At 39.2% G+C, this 22,439-nt stretch overlaps 1 protein-coding gene across 5 annotated transcripts in view; it reads left to right on the top strand.

Moving 5' to 3' along the window:
* The first annotated feature begins 216 nt into the window (after positions 1–216).
* INTS14 (integrator complex subunit 14) overlaps positions 217–22,439 on the top strand; it is a 43,492-nt gene continuing 21,269 nt past the window's right edge. The window contains exons 1-7 of one of the 5 annotated variants that reach the window (XM_004453140.5): positions 217–325; positions 2,934–3,217; positions 4,254–4,361; positions 12,571–12,726; positions 14,300–14,418; positions 14,838–14,980; positions 19,419–19,511. In XM_004453140.5, coding sequence (XP_004453197.1) covers positions 2,996–3,217; positions 4,254–4,361; positions 12,571–12,726; positions 14,300–14,418; positions 14,838–14,980; positions 19,419–19,511 — 841 coding nt within the window. In that variant the 5' untranslated portion in view covers positions 217–325; positions 2,934–2,995. Of the gene's footprint in view, positions 629–2,933; positions 3,218–4,253; positions 4,362–12,570; positions 12,727–14,299; positions 14,419–14,837; positions 14,981–19,418; positions 19,512–22,439 lie in introns of all 5 variants that reach the window. The other 4 variants (XM_004453139.4, XM_071214248.1, XM_071214249.1 and 1 more) reach the window with 4 other exon arrangements.

Below are 22,439 nucleotides of genomic sequence, written 5' to 3'. Positions count from 1 at the left end.
GGTAAATGGGGGAAACAGCCCGAGACTAGGGAAGGGAGAGGGGGCAGTACGCGAGAGTAAAGGGGCAAATACAGCCAGGTCTCGGCGAAGTTGGGTATTTGCTAGAAGGGTGGTCGCGAAGACTCCCGCACAGGCGAGACCAACGCGCCCCCTTGCGTCCCTGCCGTGCCAGCGCCCAGCCCCCGGCAGCCTTTAAGGCCCCGCCCCAGCCCCGCGCAGGCCGGGCGCAGCCGGGTTCCCTTGTGTTGCGCGGTCCCTTAGTTCCGACCGTGGGGCGCGGGCGGAAGGTTTATGAAGACGGACTGTACCCGGCGATGGGCACGGGGTGAGTGGGGGGTGGGGAGGCGGGAGGCCTAGGGCTGCCTTGGGTTCCTTGTTAGGACTGCTGGTGAGGGGACTGGGGTGGGGAACACCACTGGGCCAGCGTCCGGCCTTCTCTCCATCCCGTGCCGCCCTTGAAGCGCCAGTTCCAGGCCCTGCTCTCCTGCGTCCTCTCGCTCTGTGGCTCGGGGTGTCCAGCTCTGCGTAAACACCACGATTTCGGGCCCCCTGCACAAGCCTTCAGAGCCCCCCTCTTCCCGTAAGAGACTTCCAGAGCGCTCTCTTTAAAAAACAAACAGATTTTAAGGTAAAAATATATCCCCAGATACGATCCAAACGGAGAGCTGGTTCTGTAGTTTCAGGCTGGCCGTTTGGGGACGAAGTTGTATCTGAGAACTTGGGAGGGACCCATCAGGGTAGGGGAAGTCTGGCTGCCAGGGAGGCAGCGGGAGTCGGTAGGGACCCTGACAAGAGTGAGCAGGTCCCTAAATATTCAGGTGGAATCACGCGTTGAGAGTTGTGCTGAACCTTTTTTTTTTTTTTTAAACAACATAGCTGAAACCCAGAAGAACTTTGAAAGTCTGAGTAGACAAAATAGATAATAGTTCTGAGTTGCTCACCTAAGCTAATGCAGTTTACCCCTAGCTGTCTTAAAGTCAAAGGAAAACACTACAGGCTCTTACTTAGTTAACTTTTACTTTGGGCACAATTTTAACAAATTTGATTATCTGACTTTCTAGTCCACAGCAACTTAGAAGCAACAAATTAGAAAGGAGGAAGATGATTACCAAGGATTACTGAGAAAAGTTATGCAAGCAGATGGTCTAAATATTAATTATAAGTAGGCACCAAAACAGAGCACATCAGCTTGGATTCATTGAACATAAAGCAGTGTTCCCATGTATATTTTACACAATATTTGTTCCATGGGATGTTAACAGGAATTATGTAGTGAAGGATTGAATGGGAAACATGGATTAGCAAATTAAACTGAATTATTTGCTGTCAGAGTCTTTAATAAGGCCTGAACTCGTTTTTTTAGAGCATCCCTCTGCAGCAGTTTTTGTTCTATAGCACATGCTTGGAAAAATGCTGGTATAAAGTGGAACAGCAGAGTATGAGGTTACCGGTCAGTATTGCTGTTTAGATGCCAAATCATGATAAGAGGGTAAATTATGTTTAGTGCACCCTGGTTAATAAGGCAAAGAAGTAGATTGCATATTTTTAATTTTTCTATCAAAATGGTTAAACATTTTGAAATTCTAAGGAGTCAGGAAAATAATTTTTATCTCTGGTTTAGTCTTTATTGATATTGGATACATAAGGCATTATAGTATTCGAAATGTACTTTATGCCATTATGTGGTAAAAAGGCTTTTTCAACAAGATCTGAGACCCTAACCCCCATCTATAATATTTTTTTCCATAATCCAATATGTTCAGAGTTCCCAACAGCCTACTTAGAAATGGAATTTTAGAATATCATAGTTTATAGTTGGACACTAAATTGAAACAAGCTGTCTGGTCACTGTTAACTGTTTTTGAAGTGTTTATCAAGAAAGAAATCAATGAACATTAAATTTCCAAAATGTTTATGTTTCCCTTGAGTCTTTCCTAATTATATATATAATATGATTTTTGTGAATTTGTAATAAGTATATACAGACAATCCTGTGGCTTGTCCTTCTTAAAATATTTTATCTAAATATTTCCGACATCTACATGTGTCATTTTAAATAGCCATATGATATTTCATTGTGTCAGTAGGCTGTAGTTTGCTTAATAATGAAGTAGTAGTTCGCTATATTCCCATGAGCAGTTCTGTGTATCTGTGAACTTTTTCTTTTAGTACATGGAAATGTCTTCATGCCAGTTCTCAATCCATAATTTTAGAGAACTTTTTGTTTCCTCCATTTCTACATTTTGACTTTTAGATACAACCTCCTAAAATACTTTAATTTTGTTCTTTTATTTCACAGTTAAAACACTATTGACTAGCTTATGTCAAATGAATATACCACTGACGCTAACAGTTTATTGTTTTTTATATGCTTACTAATTTCCACCTTTGGCTAATTTGGATTATCACTTTAACAGCCCTTTCATTTCTATATTTTGTATTCATTTTGATAAAACAAAGCAACAAAATAATTAAAATACTTGCACAAATACTGCTATGCCAAGATAGCAATGGTGCCAGAAAAGAACAACTGATTGTCAAATAGTACCACCATGTGATGACTAGAAATCTTTAGTAAATTAGGTGTTAAGAGAGGTGATGTAGGAGTGTGTATTTTATTAAGTTGTATAAAAGTTGAAGTATGAAAGTCAGGGGCACCTAGATTAAATGAGTTGTGGGTTTGTATTTGTTTTTAATAGAAGCATTCCATATAATCCTTGTTTTGTGGCCATTTGGTGGGTGATTCTAGGATCCTCATAGTGAATTAAGCAGCTTGCTTTCCTACCTCTGAATTCTCTGCAGATTTGTCCCCAGTTTGCCTTACATGAGGTTTGCCTCCATACATTACAGGAAATTTTGGTTAAAATTATGGTGAATAAAATAATATTTTCTCTCCATGAAGCATAAGACCTGTTTATATTTATTTTCTACAGTGTTTATCCATTTATAGCTGTCTGTTTGCATTGTGATCGGAAACACTGGTATCATTTTCATCATGCCAACAGTGGTGGTAATGGATGTATCACTCTCCATGACCCGACCTGTTTCTGTCGAGGGATCTGAGGAATATCAGCGCAAGCATCTAGCAGCCCATGGTTTGACAATGCTATTTGAGCATATGGCCACAAATTACAAGCTTGAATTTACAGCCCTAGTGGTTTTTTCATCGCTCTGGGAGCTCATGGTTCCCTTCACAAGAGATTATAACACCCTACAGGTACAAAAAGAATGAGTTATTTTTTGTACAGAGCCTAAATTTATTGGTTGTAAACAATGTTGTTAAAGTGCACTGAATATTTAGAACTTGGAATTATTTAGTAAGTCTATGGGTAGCTTTTTTTAAAAAGGGTCCACACCTAGTAGGTCTTACGTTTTTCCTTAGTAGAGCTAGGAGTAGAGCTGTGAGTTATTGCCTTGTTTTCTTCTGTTGGCTTTCTGGAATTCTCTGTGGAAAGATGCCAAGAAATTATAATTTTTTAAAACCTCATTTGGAAAGTGTTATCTTCCAGAGGTGCTGTCCGTGGTATGCCAAAGAATGTACTTTCTGACAACATCTCTAAATCATGCATATCTCCTAAAGTGCCTAGCATAAACCCTTGCCCATAGTGGAAAGTCAATACATGTTTGTGAAATTTAACTGATTAACTTAATAATTGTTAGTTTAAAAATCCAAAATCAATATAGTTTGATTTTTTAAAATATACATAATAAATTTTAAATCATTCTTTTTAAATATCTCACATTTTTAATGTGACTCTAAAGCTTTTTAAAAAATTATGCTGGATTTCTGATAAATGAGTAAATTGATCTAAGGATATTTGGTATTCAGCTGTTTGAGAATTTAGATGATTATTAAATAAACAATCCAGAGTAATGGTTAAGACAATTTTTAAATTAGGGTTAGTAATCCTTTCCTTAAAGGATTGTTGTGATGATTAAATGCATGTAAAGTGCCTAGAATGGTGGTTAGAATATAGTTAGTACTCAGTAAATTTTATTTGTCATTATTTTTATGATGTATTTAAAATTTTTTCATTTTAATTATTTTTTTCAGGGTCCACTTATAAAGATATGAATATTACTCTTTATAGTTGATAGAGTCTGTTTTACTGTTTTTCTTTTAAAAACTTATGCTTTGGTGCTCTCAAAAATACTATATTCCCTGTGTAACATTCATGCGTTGAACAATTTTTGTTTTTTAATAACAGATTAAAACAGTAAATAAAGAGTAATTTTATCCTTTTTCCAATTAGGAAGCACTAAGTAATATGGATGATTATGACAAAACCTGCTTGGAGTCTGCATTAGTTGGTGTTTGCAATATCGTTCAGCAAGAATGGGGTGGTGCAATTCCTTGCCAGGTAATGATTAATTCTTTTTCCTTGTTCTAAGTTAAAATAATTAACCACTGAGGTACTTCAGTTTTCTTCAGGCTCTAACACAATGTACAAGGTACGTTATGTGCTACTGGTATCTTTTTTTTCCCCCAAACTTTTTATTTTGAAATACCTTCAGACTTACAGGACAGTTACAAAAATAATACAAACCCCATACACAGAACTCCAGCGTGTCCCCACTCTGCCCTGCTTCCCCCACCCAGATACACAGATCCACCAATTTTAACTTTTGCCACATTTGCTATATCATTCTATCCATCCATCTATCCATCCATTTATCGATCCATTTTCTGAACACCTGAGTGTACATTATATATATATATACACTTAATACTGCCATGTACACTTCCTTAGAACAAAGATATTCACTTATGTAACCACCTTAAGTACAGTTAACAAGTTAAAACAATTTAACATTGATAAAAAGCTTATAGTCTAGATTCCATTTTTTTTCATATTCCACAATAATGTCTTTAGCTTTTTCTCCTCCCTAATTAGATCCTGTCCAGTATGTATTGCATTTAATTGTCATTGTCTCTTCAGTTGTTCGTTTTCTTTCCTTTTTTTTATTGTAGGAACATATATACCATATAAACCTTCCCATCTCAACCACTCCTAAGCATAACATTCAGTGGGATTAATCACATTAACAATATTGCAGTCCCCTCAACACCTTCAATTACTAAAACTTGCCCATTTCCTCATCAACCCTACACTAATTATGCATTAACTTCCCATTCCCCTGCCCCCAATTCCTGGCAATCTGTACTCTAATTTCTGTCTCTGTGAGCTTGCATGTTGTCCAGTATTTGTGTGTGTGTGGTTACCATGGGACTTAAATTTAATATCCTAAATCTATAACAACCTTATTTGTTTTGATACCAGTTTAACTTCAGTAGTATACACAATCTTATGTTCCTATACTCCTGTCCCCCCACCTTTATGTAGTTCTTGACATAAAATACATGTTTATACATTATGAGTCCAAGACCACTGATTTATCATTATATATTATATATTTTATGAATTTCATTTTAGATCCTAAGGGAAGAAATAAAGTGAAGTTGCAAACCAAAAATACGATAGTGCTGGTATTTATATTTACTCATGCCGTTACTTTTACTGGAGATCTTTATTTCTTCATGTGGCTTCAATCTGTTGTCTAGTATTCTTTCCTTTAAACCAGCAGAACTCTCTTTAGCATCTCTTATAGGGCTGGCCTAATGGTGACAAACTCCCTCAGTTTTTGTTTATCTGGGAATGTCTTAATCTCTCCCTCATTTTTTTAATAGTAGTTTTTATTTTTTTATTAAAAAAAAAATTTTTTATCCCCCCCTCGCAGGATGGCTCCCTCATCTGTTTGCTCTTTTTTTTTTTTTGCTCATTGTTTGTACTTGTTGTCTGCTCATTGTTTTTGCTCATTGTCTATTTGGGTTTTTTTCTTTAGGAGGCACTGGAAACTAAACCTGGGACCTCCCATGTGGGAGGCATATGCTCAGCTGCTTGAGCCACAACTGCTCCCTCTCTCTCATTTTTGAAAGATAGCTTTGCTGGATATAGAATCCTTGCTTGGCAATTATTTTTCTTTCAGCACTTTAAATATAATATCTCACTGCTTTCTTGCCTCCATGGTTTCTGATGAGAAATAAATACTTAAGTCTTATGGAGGTTCCCTTGTATGTGACATATATCTTCTCTTGCAGCTTTCAGAATTCTTTATTTATCTTTAGCAGTCTGATTCAAGTTTATCCTGTTTGGAGTTCATTGTCTTGAGTGTGTATGTGCTTGTCTTTTGTTAAATTTGGGAAGTTTTCACTTATTATCTCCTTGAATAGTCTCTCTGCCCCTTTCTTTCTTCTTCTAGGATTCCCACAGTTCATAGCTGCATATACTTCATGGTGTCAGGCAAGTTCCTCAGGCTCTGTTTACTTTTCATTCTTCTTTCCTCAGACTGAATGATTTCAATTTGTCTTATCATCAAGTTCACTGATTATTTGTTCTTCTAGCTCCAATCTATTGTTGAACCCCTCTAAGGAATTTTTAATTTTTGTTACTATGGTCTTCAGCTCTAGTTCCTTTCTTATTTTCCATTTCTCTATTGATATTCTTTTTATGTTCATCTGTTGTTTTCTTGATTTTCTTTAGTTCTTTGTCCATGTTTTCCTTTTTGAGCATATTTATGACCATTTTTTAAAAGTCTTTGTCTGAAATGTCTTAGGTCTGATCCTCCTTATTGATGGTTTCTAATGCTTTAATCTCCTTTGCCTGGGATATCACCTCCTGTTTCTTTGTATGTTTTGTAACCTTTTGTTGATATCTGGATATTTTGATATTTTAGTGTGTTATAACTGAAATTTAGAATCTGTTCCTTACTAACCTGTAGCCAGTTAGTGTTAAGATTGGGTCTTCCTTGGGTGCCAGGAGCTAACAACAACAGCAATAAGAAAGGAAGGAAGGGAAGGAAAGGAAAGAAAAAAAAATACCTTTTCCAGGCTTTGCAAGTTGACCTGTGCAAGTGTGGCCAAAGTATAGGGGCCTCCCTGATCCTTTCTGCACATGTGTCTTAAGCATTCCCAGACCAGAGAAATGGAATTTCCCCATTTACACAGTTTTGAATGACCCCTCTTCCCTAGGAAACAGTTTCCTCATAGTCCCGGCACGGCACTATATGTCCTTCAGCCAGCAGTCCCTTGCCCCAGGCTGCATAACTTGATTGCTCTCCCACAACATTCTCTAAGAGAGTTCTGTGTATTGCCTTCTACACACAGGGTAGGTTCTGGGACCACAAGTCTCTTAGGCCAGTACCAGATAGATTGGGCCAGTCACACATGCTCCTAGTGTGTGCACAAGGGCCACTCTGCTCTCCCTGGAAGTAGGAACAGGGATCCTCAATGGGAGTACAGGCCAGCTCTGTACCAAGCTGTGGTGTGTAGCAGAGTAGCCAGCCAGGATGCCAGGAGATTGTGCTACTTTGAAGTATTCTTTTTCTTCATTAGGTACTCATCCTGTTACTGAAATCCTTTAACTGTTGTCTGGAGCTTTGAGAAAGATGTTTCTTCCAGTTCTTCTTGGTTGTTCAAAGCTTCTGTGGGGGAATGGAGCTGTGAAGTATCTTACTCTGCCATCTTGATCGGGGCAATCTTCTGTTATTGGTATCTATTTGAAAGAAGGCACTAAATCCATACCAGTGTGCTAATTAATTAATACTAATGAGCAGCAAAATTATGCCTTAAGGAAAGCATCCTCCTAGTAAGTTGACTTACTTTAAACTACTACTGTTTGTATAAAGTAAAGGGCTCACAATGGAATTTTAGAATTATACTCCCTGGAAGACGTGATCATAATTTTACATGATAGGTTAATATCAGTACATTATAGTCTGTCTTCCTTACCTTGTATAGCATTTATTTAACATTTATTTTAATCATCTGAACTATCTGAGTTGTCTAAAAAGTAATAGGAATGGATGTCATAAAATCTGTAGGTCCCACAGACTACAAGTCTTTTTCAGTATTGTCTGTAATAAATATTTAAAAATTAGGAATTTAGAAGAAAACTCAGTTTAAAAAATGGGCAAAGGAATTAAATAGACATTTCTCCAAAGAAGATAGACAAATTGGCAATAAGTACATAAAAAGATACTCAACTTCATTTGTCCTTAGGGAAGTGCAAATCAAAACCACAATGAAATACTCCTTATACCCACGAGAATGGCCATTGTTTGAAAAATGAAAAATAACAAGTGCTGGCAAGGATGCAGAGAAATAGGAACCCTCATACATTGTTGGTGGGAATGTAAAATGGTGCAACCTCTGTGGAAAATAGTTTGGCATTTCCTCAAAAAGTTAAAAATAGAACTATCATATGATCCTGCAGTCCCACTTCTACATATATACCCAAAGAATTAAAATTAGGGACTCAGACAGATATTTGTATACCAGTGTTCATAGCAGCTTTATTCGCAATAGCCAAAAGGTGGAGATAACCCGAATACCCATTAGCAGATGAATGGATAAAGAAAATGGGTATATACATACAATGGAATTTATTCGGCCTTAAAAAAGAATGGCATTCTGATACATGGCACTACATGGGTGAAACTTGAAGACATCATGTTCAGTGAAAAGACAAAAAAGGACAAATACTGTATTATTCCACTTACCTGAAATAACTAGAATAGACAAATTCATCAATACAGAAAGTAGAGTACCAGGGGCCAGGGGAGGGGGAGGGAGAAGTTAACAAATAATGGGTGTAGGTTTTCTGTTTAGGGTGATAAGAAAGTTCTGGTTTGGGATAGTGGTAAAAAATAATGCAACATTGTGAATGTGATTAATCCCACTGAATGTATGCTTGGGAGTGGTTGAGATGGGGAAGTTTATGTTGTATATATGTGGAAATTTTTTTTAAAAAGAGCAACTGGTATATTTTATGAATGATTGTTCCGTAGACCCACAATTTCTATAATAATAAAAGAGCAAATAAAGAGACATTGACAATTAAATGCAATACATGACCATAGATGGAATCTAGTAGTGGAGGAGAAAAAGCATTGGGACATATGAAAAATTGGAATATAGACTGTCAGCTTTATATCAATGTTAAATATCTTGAACTTGAAGGTGATTATATAAGTGAATCTCCTTGTTCTTAGGAAATGTACATGGAATTAGTATGCGTTCAAGGAGCATGTTTTATACAGTCTACTCTGAAATGCTCAGAAAATAGGTAGGTAGATAGGTGAATAGATAGAATAATAACAGCAAATGAGGCAAAATGTCAAAAGTGGTGGATATGGGTATCTGGGAGGAGGTTATGCTGGAGTTCTCTGTATGGGTTTTGTATTATTTTTGCAACTGTACTGTAAGTTTGAAGTTATCTCAAAATAAAAACTTTAAAGAAGAAAAAAGTCTGATTTCACAAGCTTGATTATCTGGTTTTGTTTAGCAACAAATCAGAGCAGAGTTAATAGAAAAAGAATTGGAAGCTTGCTGTAATCAGGTACTTTGAGAAGTGATAGCATGTATTACAGGAAAAAAACAGAAAATTGCTAAGAGGAAAATCATAATAGACTTCAATAGGAGCTGGCAAATGTTTCTGTAAAGGGCCAGGTAGTAAATAGGCTTTGCAGGTGTCTGTTTCAGCTACTCAACTCTGCTGTTGTAGTTTGAAGCAGCCATAAGTAAATATGTAAATGAATGGTCATGGCTATGTTCCGATAAAACTTTATAAAAATAGACAGCCAGATTTGGCCCGTGGACTATAGTTTACCAGACCCCCCATTCATGACTTTTTATTATAGGAACAAACACAGGATTCCTTAGTCTCAATGGCATCGTTATTTAGTTTTTTGTTAAAAATAAGCTTGTGGTTGCCTGGGATGAGAGCTGCCTAGAGGTTGACTCAAAAGAAGCACAGGGAAATTTGGAGTGATGGAATTGTTCTTTACCTTGATTGTGGGGTTGATTACATGGCTGAATGCAGTTGTCAAAATTAATAGAACTGGGAAGTGGACTAGAGCATCCACCTACCATATGGGAGGTTCATGGTTCACACCCCGGGCCTCCTTGACCCTGTGTGGAGCTGGCCCATGCACAGTGCTGATGCACCCAAGGAGTGCATGCCATGCAGGGGTGTCCCCCGCATAGGGGAGCCCCATGCGCAAGGAGTGCACCCCATAAGGAGAGCCACCCAGCGAAAAAGAAAGGTCAGCCCGCCCAAGAGTGGCACCACGCACACGGAGAACTGATGCAACAAGATGACGCAACAAAAAGAGACACAGATTCTCGGTGCTGCTGACAAGAATAGAAGCGGGCACAGAAGAACACGCAGCGAATGAACATAGAGAACAGACAACTGGGGTGGGGGAGCGGGGAAGGGGAGAGAAATAAATAAAAATAAACCTTTAAAAAAAGTGATAGAACTGTACACTAAAAAGGTGAATTTTTCTGTGTATTAATGATATCTCCTTAAATCCAACTTAAAATAAAAGGTCATGTTTATTATTATTATTATTACTGTGAAAACCACCCTGTTTTAGAATTTGAACTCTTGGGCTCCTGAAGAGTCTAAGCTATTAGTAAAAAGTTAAATCACTTTAGTGTATATTTCGTGAACAAGCCAGTAAGTACCTTTTAGGTTAATTTCTTTTCAGAAATAAAAGTTTGGCACCTCACTTAGTAAGCAATATTTTTCTGGTAAATCAAGAATTAGGAATATCTTAATTTCCTGATTTGAAGCTAACAAGTTTCATTTGCTACTTCTGTCATGGTTTTAGAGAAGGAACTGAGGAAATATGTAGAGCTAGACTTTGTGCACCATGAGACCTTTTGATGTTTTTCTTCCATTGAAGAAAGGAAGAATCTGAATTTCAAATGCTTGGTAGCCTGAGGCAAGGACTGGACCTGAATCCATTTAGACTTGCTTGGGTTCCAGAATTTTGGAGTGAATAAGCTCCAAACACTGGGCTAGAAATGGTGGTTATTGTATAGTAATTCTGTTGAGTTTTTGTTGTTGTTGTTTTTAAATCAGTCATTATCAAGCAGATTTGTTTTATTATTTTTTTTAGATTAAAAAAAAAATTTATCTCCCCTTCTTCCCCTGCCCCACCCCCCCGCCATTGTTTGCTCTCTGTGTCCATTCGCTGTGTGTGTTCTGTGTCCACTTGCATTCTTGTCAGTGGCACCTGGAATCTGTGTCTCTTGCTGCGTCAGCTCTCTGTGTGTGCAGCACTACTTCTGGGCAGGCTGCGCTTTTTTTGTGCAGGGTGGCTCTCCTTACAGGGCACACTCCTTGCACGTGGGGCTCCCCTACGTGGGGGGACACCCCTGTGTGGCACAGCACTCCTTGGGCACATCAGCACTGCGTGTCGGCCCCCTCACCACACTGGTCAGGAGACCCTGGGTTAGAACCCTGGACCTCCCATGTGGTAGGCAGACGCTCTATCAGTTGAGCCATGTCCACTTCCCCAGGTTTGTTTTAGTGTGGAATTTTTTAAACCAAGATTTTATACAGCTGAACATGTCTTCATTATCTGAGAAAAAATTCTCTCTCCTTTTGACACTACATGTAACATTTGGTTCTCGAATAGCATCTGGAAGAGCTAGTTGCAAAAGTAAAGCGTTATATAGTAATTGTTGATACCTAGAAGAGGTAATTGCGCTTAGTTAATTGTCTAACTCTCCAAAAGATCAGGCCTCCAGGTGGCATCTCTTAAGCATTCTTGGGCTTGAGAAGTAAGTGCTGACCTTGATACTTCACTTGATCCCACCACCTTATACTTGCCTTGTGGCCTGTTAATATCAAATTACTGAGCTAGGCTAGGGAGAATGAAAGTAATTTTCCCTTGGGATACTTGGAAATTCCACCCCCATAAGATTGCTCTAAAGTAATGAGGAAAGGAAAAATGATTTTGCACCTACCATCTATTGTTGCTATATCTTGTTAGCTTTTTCAAATTACAGGTTGATTAAATATGCATTTGAAAGTCTTATGCACCTCTGGTTAAACAGCCTTTATAAATACGTTTTAAAGCAGTTGTCAATTTATTTGACCAGGGATAGAGTTTGTAATCTTTTAAAAAGTAGTGTCAAGGTTCAGACTTTTGTGCTGGTACTTCATAGAGACACTTGTATAATGGATCCTTGTGCCATTTTTGCATTAGGTGCCAACTCCTTGTCCAAGAGATGGGGTCTGGTTTTAGTTCAATTGAGTATTGGTTGTGAATATTTTGTCTTTTTTTTTTTTTAAGAGTTCAGAAGTAGGTTTCTTTTTTAGGGTGAATTGAGATATAAGTAAAATATATAAGTCTTAAGTACACAGTTCATTGTACAAATGCATATACCTATGTAAACACTTCCCCAATTAAGATAAAGAACATTTCTAGTCAATGGCCTCCTACCTCACAATCCCTATTCTGAATTACCTTAACATAGCTTTGTTTTACTTGTTCTAGAACTTTGTATAGAATCATACAATGTATACTCTTTTGTGTCTGTCATTGTTCAATATACAAAATGTTTCTGAGATTTATTTGTATTTTTCTATCAGTAGTTCATTCCCGCAAAGGTAGGTTGTCCAGTGTAAATGTTATTAGGGGAAAATGAAAACGTGTTAAATGGAACTACTTTAAGTATGTTTATTTAATATACAAACCTCCTCTCCTTACAAACAGGTTGTTTTGGTGACGGATGGCTGTCTTGGCATTGGTAGAGGATCACTGCGACATTCCCTTGCTACTCACAATCAACGAAGTGAGAGCAACAGGTTTCCACTACCCTTTCCTTTCCCATCTAAGTTATACATCATGTGCATGGCAAATTTAGAGGAGGTAATTAGTGCCTTTTACTCAGTTCTTTTAGTTTGATTAGGTTACATTTAAGACTCAGTTTATTTTTTAGCATATGCTATTAATATTGTCTTGCATGTACTGTAACACTGAACTCTATTAGTTTCAGCTGAAGCTGGTCACTAAATATATTTGAAAAGATTCTGGGTCTCAAATGCTTTTTTTTTAAGATTTATTTATTTACTTATTTATTTCTCTCCCCTTCCCTCCTCCACCCCAGTTGTCTGTTCTCTGTGTCTATTTTACTGCATCTTCTTTGTCCGCTTCTGTTGTTGTCAGCGGTACGGAAATCTGTTTCTTTTTGTTGCATCATCTTGTTGTGTCAGCTCTCCGTGTGTGCGGCGCCATTCCTGGGCAGGCTGCACTTTCTTTCGCACTTGCGGCTCTCCTTACGGGGCACACTCCTTGCGTGTGGGGCTCCCCTACACGGGGGACACCCCTGCGTGTCAGGGCACTCCTTGCACGTATCATCACTGCGCATGGTCCAGCTCCACACGGGTCATGGAGGCCCGTGTTTGAACCACGGACTTCCCATGTGGTAGACGGGTGCCCTAACTACTGGGCCAAGTCCGCCGCCTCAAATGCTCTTTATTTTTTATTTTTTTAAGATTTATTTTATTTACCCCCTGCCCCTGTTGTTTTTATGCTTCTTGTCTGCTCTCTCTGTCCATTGCTGTGTGCTCTCTGTGTCTCTCGTCTTCTGTTTAGTAGGCACCGGGAACCAAACCTGAGATGTCTCATGTGGAAGAGAGGTGCTTAATCGCTTGAGCACCTCGGCTCCCTGCTTTGTTGTGTCTCTTATTGGGTTTCTTCTTTGTGTCTCCTTGTTGCATCATCTCACTGCATCAGCTCGCTGTCTTGCTCATCTTCTCCAGGAGGCACTGGGAACCAAACCCAAACCTCCTGTGTGGTAGGCGGGAGCTCAATCGCTTGAGCCACATCTCCTTCCCTCAAATGCTGTTTAAAATTTCAGAATGTTAACCCATCTGGGGGACCATTGCTGGAGTTGTCATCCATACTGCTTCTCACAGAGACTTAAGATAGTGAAGGGCTGAGGCATTCTTTTTGGTATTAAGTACCTTCCTCACTTAGGAATTCTTACATCTGTTCCTCCAGAAATGTTGACAGAGGTGGGCTTTGAGTTTTTGGTAATAAGATGAATGTTTTATTAAGAACTTTACTTTCCGTTTTTCCCATTTATTTAGGAACGTCATTTAACCTTTCTTCACCTTAGTTTTTCTATCTGTAAAATGTAATTAATGATGGCTCTTACCAAAATATATTTGGAACACTTTGAAGGGAAGATGCTGTGATCACCTCTAAGAATCTTTGCAAATCAACTTCTATATGAAATAGCTCTATTGGTGTCATTTCATAACATTCTTCTTTGGTAAACTTGAATCAGAATTGTAGTTATTTTCCTGTTCACATTGGGAGTCAAAAATATCACATCACTAATTTATCGCCTGTGTTATTGTGATAGGTGTGACCTTGGTGTGGTTGTAATAATCTGCATTTGGTGCCACTTTAAAGGAGTCTCCATTTTGCTTCGTAGCTTCAGAGCACTGATTCCTTGGATTGTCTTGAACGTCTCATAGATTTAAACAATGGTGAAGGACAGATTTTTACTATTGATGGCCCCTTGTGCTTGAAAAATGTGCAGTCTATGTTTGGGTGAGTATATGCTTAGAGCTTTTTTGCCTTCTTTCCAATCCAGTATTTGACATCCAGCAAGAATATCTATTTTACTACTTTTAACTGTGTTGTTTCATTTTCCTTATGTTGTACATTTTCTGAAAAAATGATCAGTAGTATTGATTTTTATAAAGGTCATTCTGTTTTAAGCATAACTAAATCTATAATGCCTATAGTTATTGACGTCCTCAAAAGGACTTGCAATTTCAAATATTAACTTGCTTTTGTACTTTCCAGAGTTTAAACTTCCTCACCAAAAATGTCAGATTTGTTATATTTCATAAATGATCAGACCTTATAGAGTCAACTTGAAGGGAAAACAAATTTGCATCTTAAAAAAAATTACTTTCATATGTATTGTATTATTCTCCCTATAACAATTAATCATCATATTCTAGAAAACTGATAGATCTGGCATATACACCTTTTCATGCTGTTCTCAAGTGTGGCCACCTAACCGCCGATGTCCAAGTCTTCCCCAGGCCAGAACCTTTCATTGTAGATGAGGAAATTGATCCTATTCCTAAAGTAATTAACACAGGTACTTTTTTTATTTTTAACTTCCTTCTTAGTTTTCCTAGTATCCTTACTTTTTTTTTTTTTTTAAAGATTTATTTATTTATTTAATTTCCCCCCCTCCCGGTTGTCTGTTCTCGGTGTCTATTTGCTGCGTCTTGTTTCTTTGTCCGCTTCTGTTGTCGTCAGCGGCACGGGAAGTGTGGGTGGCGCCATTCCTGGGCAGGCTGCACTTTCTTTTCACGCTGGGCGGCTCTCTTCATGGGCGCACTCCTTGCGCGTGGGGCTCCCCTACACGGGGGACACCCTTGCATGGCAAGGCACTCCTTGCGTGCATCAGCACTGCGCATGGGCCAGCTCCACACGGGTCATGGAGGCCCGGGGTTTGAACCGCGGACCTCCCATGTGGTAGACGGATGCCCTAACCATTGGGCCAAGTCTGTTTCCCTATCCTTACTTCTAACTTCTGACTATTACTCTCTTCTCTATCCAGGAGGGCTGAAAAGAAATGCAAATTCTGATACTACAGTGCTATTATCATCAGTGTTCAATTTGGACAGGAGGATGCATTCCCTAAAGGGTGTTCTTTCATGATGAGGTCATGAGCTAATCTCCAATCCTAGATAACTGTGACCACAAGTTACTAAAGCTGGAAATCATGGCCAGATTCTACTTTGAAATCCAGCAAATCACTAGCATTGAAATCGTTGAAGTAATCCTTAGTAGAGATACTGAGATTGATTAGCATCATAATTAAGGTCATATATAAAAGGATAACTTCTAAACTTGACTGTGTGACTCTTCCTCTGTAACCTAAAAAGGACTTCCTCTTTTTAGTCCTTATAGGCAAGGTGAGTGGAATCAACCAGATGGTCCCTAATCTCTCAGCTTTTGTATACTGAACTCCTCTAAGCCCCACTGCTTGTATCATGATGACTGAAAGAATGTGACATGCTATTGCTTTTACCCAGTTCATGTTGCCAGTGCTATGCAGAGCGAGATTGGCAAAGTGAAGCATCAAAGGTAACAAGGAATGGTGGAGAGGAGAGTAGTCTCCTGTTGGTAGGTGGACTCCTCAAATGGTGGGTACATGTTAAACCCCTTGGAGAGGGGTACCATCTGTTTCAGTCACCACTACAGCCTCAGTGCTTAGCATAGTGTCTGGCGCTTAGTAGGTGTTCAGTAGGTAATTGTTCAGTGAATGGTTAAAATTTAGTAAGTGCTCAGTAAATGTTCATTGTCTTGAGTGTATAGATTTTAAGGAGTTTCCAAGTGAAGGGCTATGCACAGACTTTTAAAAAAATTTTTTATTTTTTGGGCATTTAGCTCCTGACTGTCTGGAAGTAAGGCATCATTCTCTTTCATTGTGAACAGACAATAGTGTATTAAATTGCACCAAAGTTGCGCCTTCAGACCAGCCAGATTGCCAAACCCCTATCCTTTTTTGATGAGTAACTTTGAATACATCTTTTGAATTGTTAACTTTCCCATATAAATTTTCAATCTAAGATCTTTGTATGTCTTATAGTTAAACCACAGAGATTTTTCTCTGATGATAATGGGTAATTTTATTTTTCTTCTTTATAATTTTTAGTGTTTTCCAAATTTTTTACTAAGTATTTATATAATCAGAAAAAAAATTTTTTAAGTACTTTTTTTTTTTTTAAAGATTTATTTTTATTTATTTAATTCCCCTCCCCTCCCCCGGTTGTCTGTTTTCTGTGTCTTTTTGCTGCGTCTTGTTTCTTTGTCCGCTTCTGTTGTCGTCAGCGGCACGGGAAGTGTGGGCGGCGCCATTCCTCGGCAGGCTGCTCCTTCGCGCTGGGCGGCTCTCCTTATGGGTGCACTCCTTGCGCGTGGGGCTCCCCTACGCGGGGGATACCCCTGCGTGGCAGGGCACTCCTTGTGCGCATCAGCACTGCGCACGGGCCAGCTCCACACGGGTCAAGGAGGCCCGGGGCTTGAACCGCGGACCTCCCATGTGGTAGACGGACGCCCTAACCACTGGGCCAAAGTCCGTTTCCCTTTTTAAGTACTTTTGGTTGCAATTTTTTTTTTTTTAATTATAGATTTTCAACAAACTACTTTGGTCTTTAATTCATCTACAAAGCAAAGAAATCATTGTCATTTTTAGACTGCTACCTTGGTTGTATTTCTTTCTCAGGGAAATGTTTTTAATGCCATCATTTTCATCTCCAAGGAAGGCTGATTCAAGCCTTCTGGTGATCTGAACATCTCTGACTTTTGAAAGGGATTTGACCTTTAAGTGTTTTCTTGACTGAGGACCTAGCCTCATAAAAATAAACTCCAGCTGATTTGTCCTGCAATTTAAGTTCATTATATAAAAGACAGGGAAGCAGATATGGCTCAAGCTTGAACTCCTGCTTCCCACATGAGAGATCCCAGTTTGGTCTCCAGTGCCTCCTAAAAACAAATAAAACAAACTCAGGGAAGCCGATGTGACTCAGTGGTTGAGCACCAGCTTTCCACATATGAGGTCTGGGGTTCAATCCCTGGCTGTGGTACCTCAAAAAAAATTTTTTTTAATTTAAAAAATTTAAAAAATTAAATAAAAGACAGCTATCATTATTTTCTGAGCTGTTTAAAATGGCAAATTATTAAAGAATTATCTACAGGAACTTCTAATAATTTTCCAATCCAAGACATCTATTTTAGTTTCCTAGCTTCTAAAACAAATACTATACAATGGGTCAGTGTATTAGAGTTCTGTAGACCTTTTCTATAAAACATCTCACAATTCCTCCAAAAAATACCCCTTACTCATTTTAAAACCATTCCAGCATTTTGGTAATTGCAAAAGCACTGCCCCACTGTAGGTACCAAATTCTGTATTAGTCAGCCAAAGGGGTGCTGATGCAAAATACCAGAAATATGTTGACTTTTATAAAGGGTATTTATTTGAGGTAGGAGCTTACAGATACCAGGCCATAAAGCGTAAGTTACTTCCCTCACCAAAGTCTGTTGCCACATGTTGGAGCAAGATGGATGCCTACAAGGGTTCAGGCTTCCTTTTCTTCTTCAGTCTCTGTGGTCCCAGCTGCTTCCAATATCAGGCTAGGATAAGTCTCCTCTCTCTTGGGGCTTGTTTCTCTCCCAACTGAGCTGCTCTGTCCTCTTCATAAGGGTAGCTGTAGACTGTCAGGCTCTCTGTCTTCCTGGGGCTTCTGCTGTGTCTATGGAGCAGTCTCTTTTCCTTTGATCTCCTCCTGTGTGTTTACTTCCCGCGGCTCTGATACCAAAACTCCCAACTCTGTCCGCTGCCATGTTTTTTCTCTGTGAGTGTCTGACCAACAAGGGGGCAGGGACTTAATGTCCTACATGTGGCCCAATCAAAGCCTTAATCATAGTTTAATCAAATAAAAGGGAAACCTTTGAATCCAGTACAATTTAACATGCCCAGAGGAACCAGACTGATTTACAAACATAATCCAATATCTATTTTTGGAATTCATAAACAATATGAAACTGCCACAGTTGACTACACAACAGGAATTTATTGACTCATGGTTTCAGAGGCTAAGAAAGCTTGCTTCCTCCCAGGTTCAGTATCTTCTGGCTGGCCCATGAGCCTTGAGGTTCCTGACTTTCCTGTCATAAGACAGTGCATACTGCATTGTCTTCTCTTTTCTCCTCTGGGTTCTGTTGATTTCCAGCTTCTGACTGTTTCCTGTGGCTTCTCGCTCCATTTAACTTTCACTGTACTTATAAAAGATTCTAGTCATCCGATTTATAGCACAGCATGATTCACTTGGGCCATTCCTTAACTGAAGTAACATCTTGAAGCTATCTTATCTACATTGGGTCCACACCCATCAGAATGCAGACCAAGAACAAGAAATTGTCCAAATTGGGTTACACAATTCAGTTCATCACAACATCACATTTGAAATCATCCCCTAAATATTGTGTTTGTGAAATCTAGTGTTAGTGAGCAAAAGTGGGTTTTTCTGCCCAGTGTGCTCCAGTGACCAATTCCTGAGACATCAGGATTTCAGCAAAAGCATTTATTGCTAAGTGGAAAGCAGAAGATCATATGGCCTATCAAACTAAAAAATCTGTCTCCCTGAACTGCAGTAATCCTGATAGTTTTATAGTGTCCAAAGATAGGCAGGTTTATGTTAATGAGTATAGTGGATCATAAGACTTCAAAGTTGTAAAACAGAATAGGGAGGTAGGACAGATGGGGGTCAATCACAAGATTTTTATAATCACAAGATAAAGCTTATATAGTTTTAGAATCATCAAAGATCAAGGCATCTGGGATCTAGTTTAGCAAGTTTTAGTAATTTCAGATGTTTACTTTTGGCTCTTTAATATACTAGAAAGTAAAAAAAAGTATTTAATAATCATCATTTGTTCTTAACTCTTGGTTACGCTAGTACAATGAAATAATGTATTTTGTCATAGCAGTAATTAATTCTATGTTGACTCCTTCCTTTCAGATTTGGAAATAGTGGGATTTATTGATATAGCTGATATTTCAAGCCCCCCAGTTCTGTCCAGACATCTGGTCTTACCTATAGCACTTAACAAAGGTGAGTTCTCTTTCCATTCCATTAATACATATGTAGCATCTTAGTATCTAAAATTGTTCTTAATTGTTAGGTAGTAGGATTGCACACTTCGCACAATTTGGGGGGGGGAAGGAGTAGTTATTGCATTAGATTAAGGGTGTGTGAGGGGGGAAAGCACAGATTGTGGGAAGATGACAGAGTAGGAAGCTCCAGAAATCAGTCCCTCCAGACCAGGACAACTATTAAACAGGCAGGAACTGTCTGAATCAACTATTTTGAAAACCTGGCGTCCAGTAGAACACTGTACAGCATCTAGGGAAGAACAAGAGGATGTGGCTGGTAAATTATTGTAAATACCAATAAATTGCTCTCTCCGGCAGTGGTTACCAGTGGTTCTCCACTCTTACAGCAGGCTACACTGAGCTCCAACCCCTGGCATAGCTTGCTGGTGCCAGAAAGGGACATAAAAATCTACCGCCCTAAGATCTGGGCTGAGCACGAGCTGATCACTGATCGTTGGTTTGGATTAGTGACTTCAGATCGCTGGGGGCCTGGCTCTGAGAGTGGCCATTGTTTCAGCCTACTCTGGAAGGTGGAGGAAACTTAAAGACAATATGCTTCCTCAGATCTGCAGAGGAGAGTTGTAGGTCTGTATTTGCTGGGCAGGTCATCAAGAAAGTGCAGCTTTGGAGAGTCACAGAAGAAGCTCGGACACAGCAAGATGATGCAACAGAAAGAGACACAGATTTTCCTGGTGCCGCTGACAAGAATGCGAGTGGACACAGAAGAACACACAGCGAATGGACAGAGAGAGCAGACAGCGGTGGGGGGAAAGGGGGAAGGGGAGAAAAATAAATAATAAATCTTTAAAAAGAAAAAGCTCCTGGCACTTTTCCTGGCCCTTCCTCATCCCCTCTCCAGGGTAGTTTGGAGCCAGCCTGTGCTCCCTTGTGTGTACCTGGCCTTGTTCCTGCTGGAGAAGACTGACTTGGAAAACTCCTCTCCGGTGTGCCCTCCTCCCCACCTCACAGAATTTGCCCTCCAGGCAAAAGCAGCTTGAGACAAAGAAGCAGTATAAGAAATAGTTGAGGAAGATGGCCTGGTGCAAAGGCTTTAAAATCCCAAAGTGGAATACCCAGAATAAGGAGGTCAGCCTTCTGGGAAGTAGAGGGGGCATTCAAACGCCAGCACAAACCCAGGACAAGAAACAGGCCCAGAAAAGACATGGAGGACCCTGCACTTTGCATTCACATTGAGTGGACCTTCCTGATAGGAGGGCTGACACTCAAAATCTGTCATATCATCAGCTGATTATAAACTCAGACACACATTTCAGGGAATAAATCCCAGAGTTAAAATTTTAAAATATTAAAATGTACAGTGTACAACAAGAATACAAGACAAAGAAATAGGAAAAAATGGCCCATGCAAAGGAATAGAATAAAAATCCAGAAAATACCAATGAAGATCAGACTGTAGACAGAGACTTTAAAAAAATGATCTTCAGTATGCTCAAGGAGGTGAAGGAAAGTAAAGAGAAAGATCTAAAGGATATTAGGGAAACAATGAATGAACAATAAAGAGATAGATGTTTTTATAAGGAGCCAAACAAAACTATTGGAGTTAAAGACCACAATAACTAATGAAAAATTCCCAGGAGGATTTCAACAGCAGATTAGAACTGGCAGAAGAAAGAAATGAACTGGAAAACAAGACAATTGAAATGAGTCAGACTGAGACTCAAAAAGAAAAAAGATTGATAAAAAGTGAAAATAACCTAAGAGACCTCTGGGACACCATCAAGCATACCATTATATACATTACCAGAGTCCAAAAAGAAAGAAAGAGGCAGGAGGAATATTCACTGAATTAATGACAGAAATTTCCCAAACTTAGCAAAAGGTGTGAATATGCACATCCAAGAATAAGAAACAGATAAAAATGAAGAAAAACACACCTCATCACATATTGATCAAACTGTCAAATGCAAAGGACAAGGAGAGAGTTCTGAAAGCTGCCAGAGAAAAATAACATGTTATGTAAAAGAAAGTCCCAATTAGATTGAGTGCGAATTTCTCATCAGAAACCATGGAGACAAGAAGGCAGTAAGTTAAAATACCTAAGGTGCTGAAAGAAAAAACTGCCAACCAAGAATTTTATATCATGTGAGATTTTCTTTCAGAAATGAAGGAGCTATTAAAACATTCCCAGATAAACAAAAGCTAAGTTATCACCATTTGACCCTGCCATACAGGCAATGCCAAAACGATTCTTCAGACTGAAAGGAAAGGTCAGTAGACAGTGGTTCAAAGTGACATGAAGAGGGAAACGGACTTTGGCCCAGTGGTTAGGGCGTCCGTCTACCATATGGGAGGTCCGCGGTTCAAACCCCGGGCCTCCTTGACCCGTGTGGAGCTGGCCATGCGCAGTGCTGATGCGCGCAAGGAGTGCCGTGCCACGCAAGGGTGTCCCCCGCGTGGGGGAGCCCCACGCGCAAGGAGTGCGCCCTTGAGGAAAGCCGCCCAGCGTGAAAAGAAAGAGCAGCCTGCCCAGGAATGGTGCCGCCCACACTTCCCGTACCACTGACGACAACAGAAGCGGACAAAGAAACAAGACGCAGCGAACAGACACCAAGAACAGACAACCGGGGGAGGGGGGGAAATTAAATAAATAAATAAATCTTAAAAAAAAAAACAAAAAACAAAGTGACATGAAGAAATAAAGACCTCTGGTAAAGGTCATCATTCGGGTAATTATAAATGCCATTATTAATGCATTGTTTGATATGTAACTCTACTTCTTATTTCAAACAGGCTAAAATGTAAATGCATGAAAAATGATAAATCTATGGTTTTGGACCTACAATGTACAAAGTACAGCTGTAACAAATACAAAAACAGGTGAGGGTAGAAGGGATAGGACAAGTATATGTGTATGCTATTAAAGTCA

This window comes from Dasypus novemcinctus, chromosome 3 (assembly GCF_030445035.2).
Source record: "Dasypus novemcinctus isolate mDasNov1 chromosome 3, mDasNov1.1.hap2, whole genome shotgun sequence".
Classification (NCBI taxonomy): Eukaryota; Metazoa; Chordata; class Mammalia; order Cingulata; family Dasypodidae; genus Dasypus; species Dasypus novemcinctus.
The sequence above is the reverse complement of the archived record's forward strand: the minus strand, read 5'-3'. Positions and strand labels throughout refer to the sequence as shown.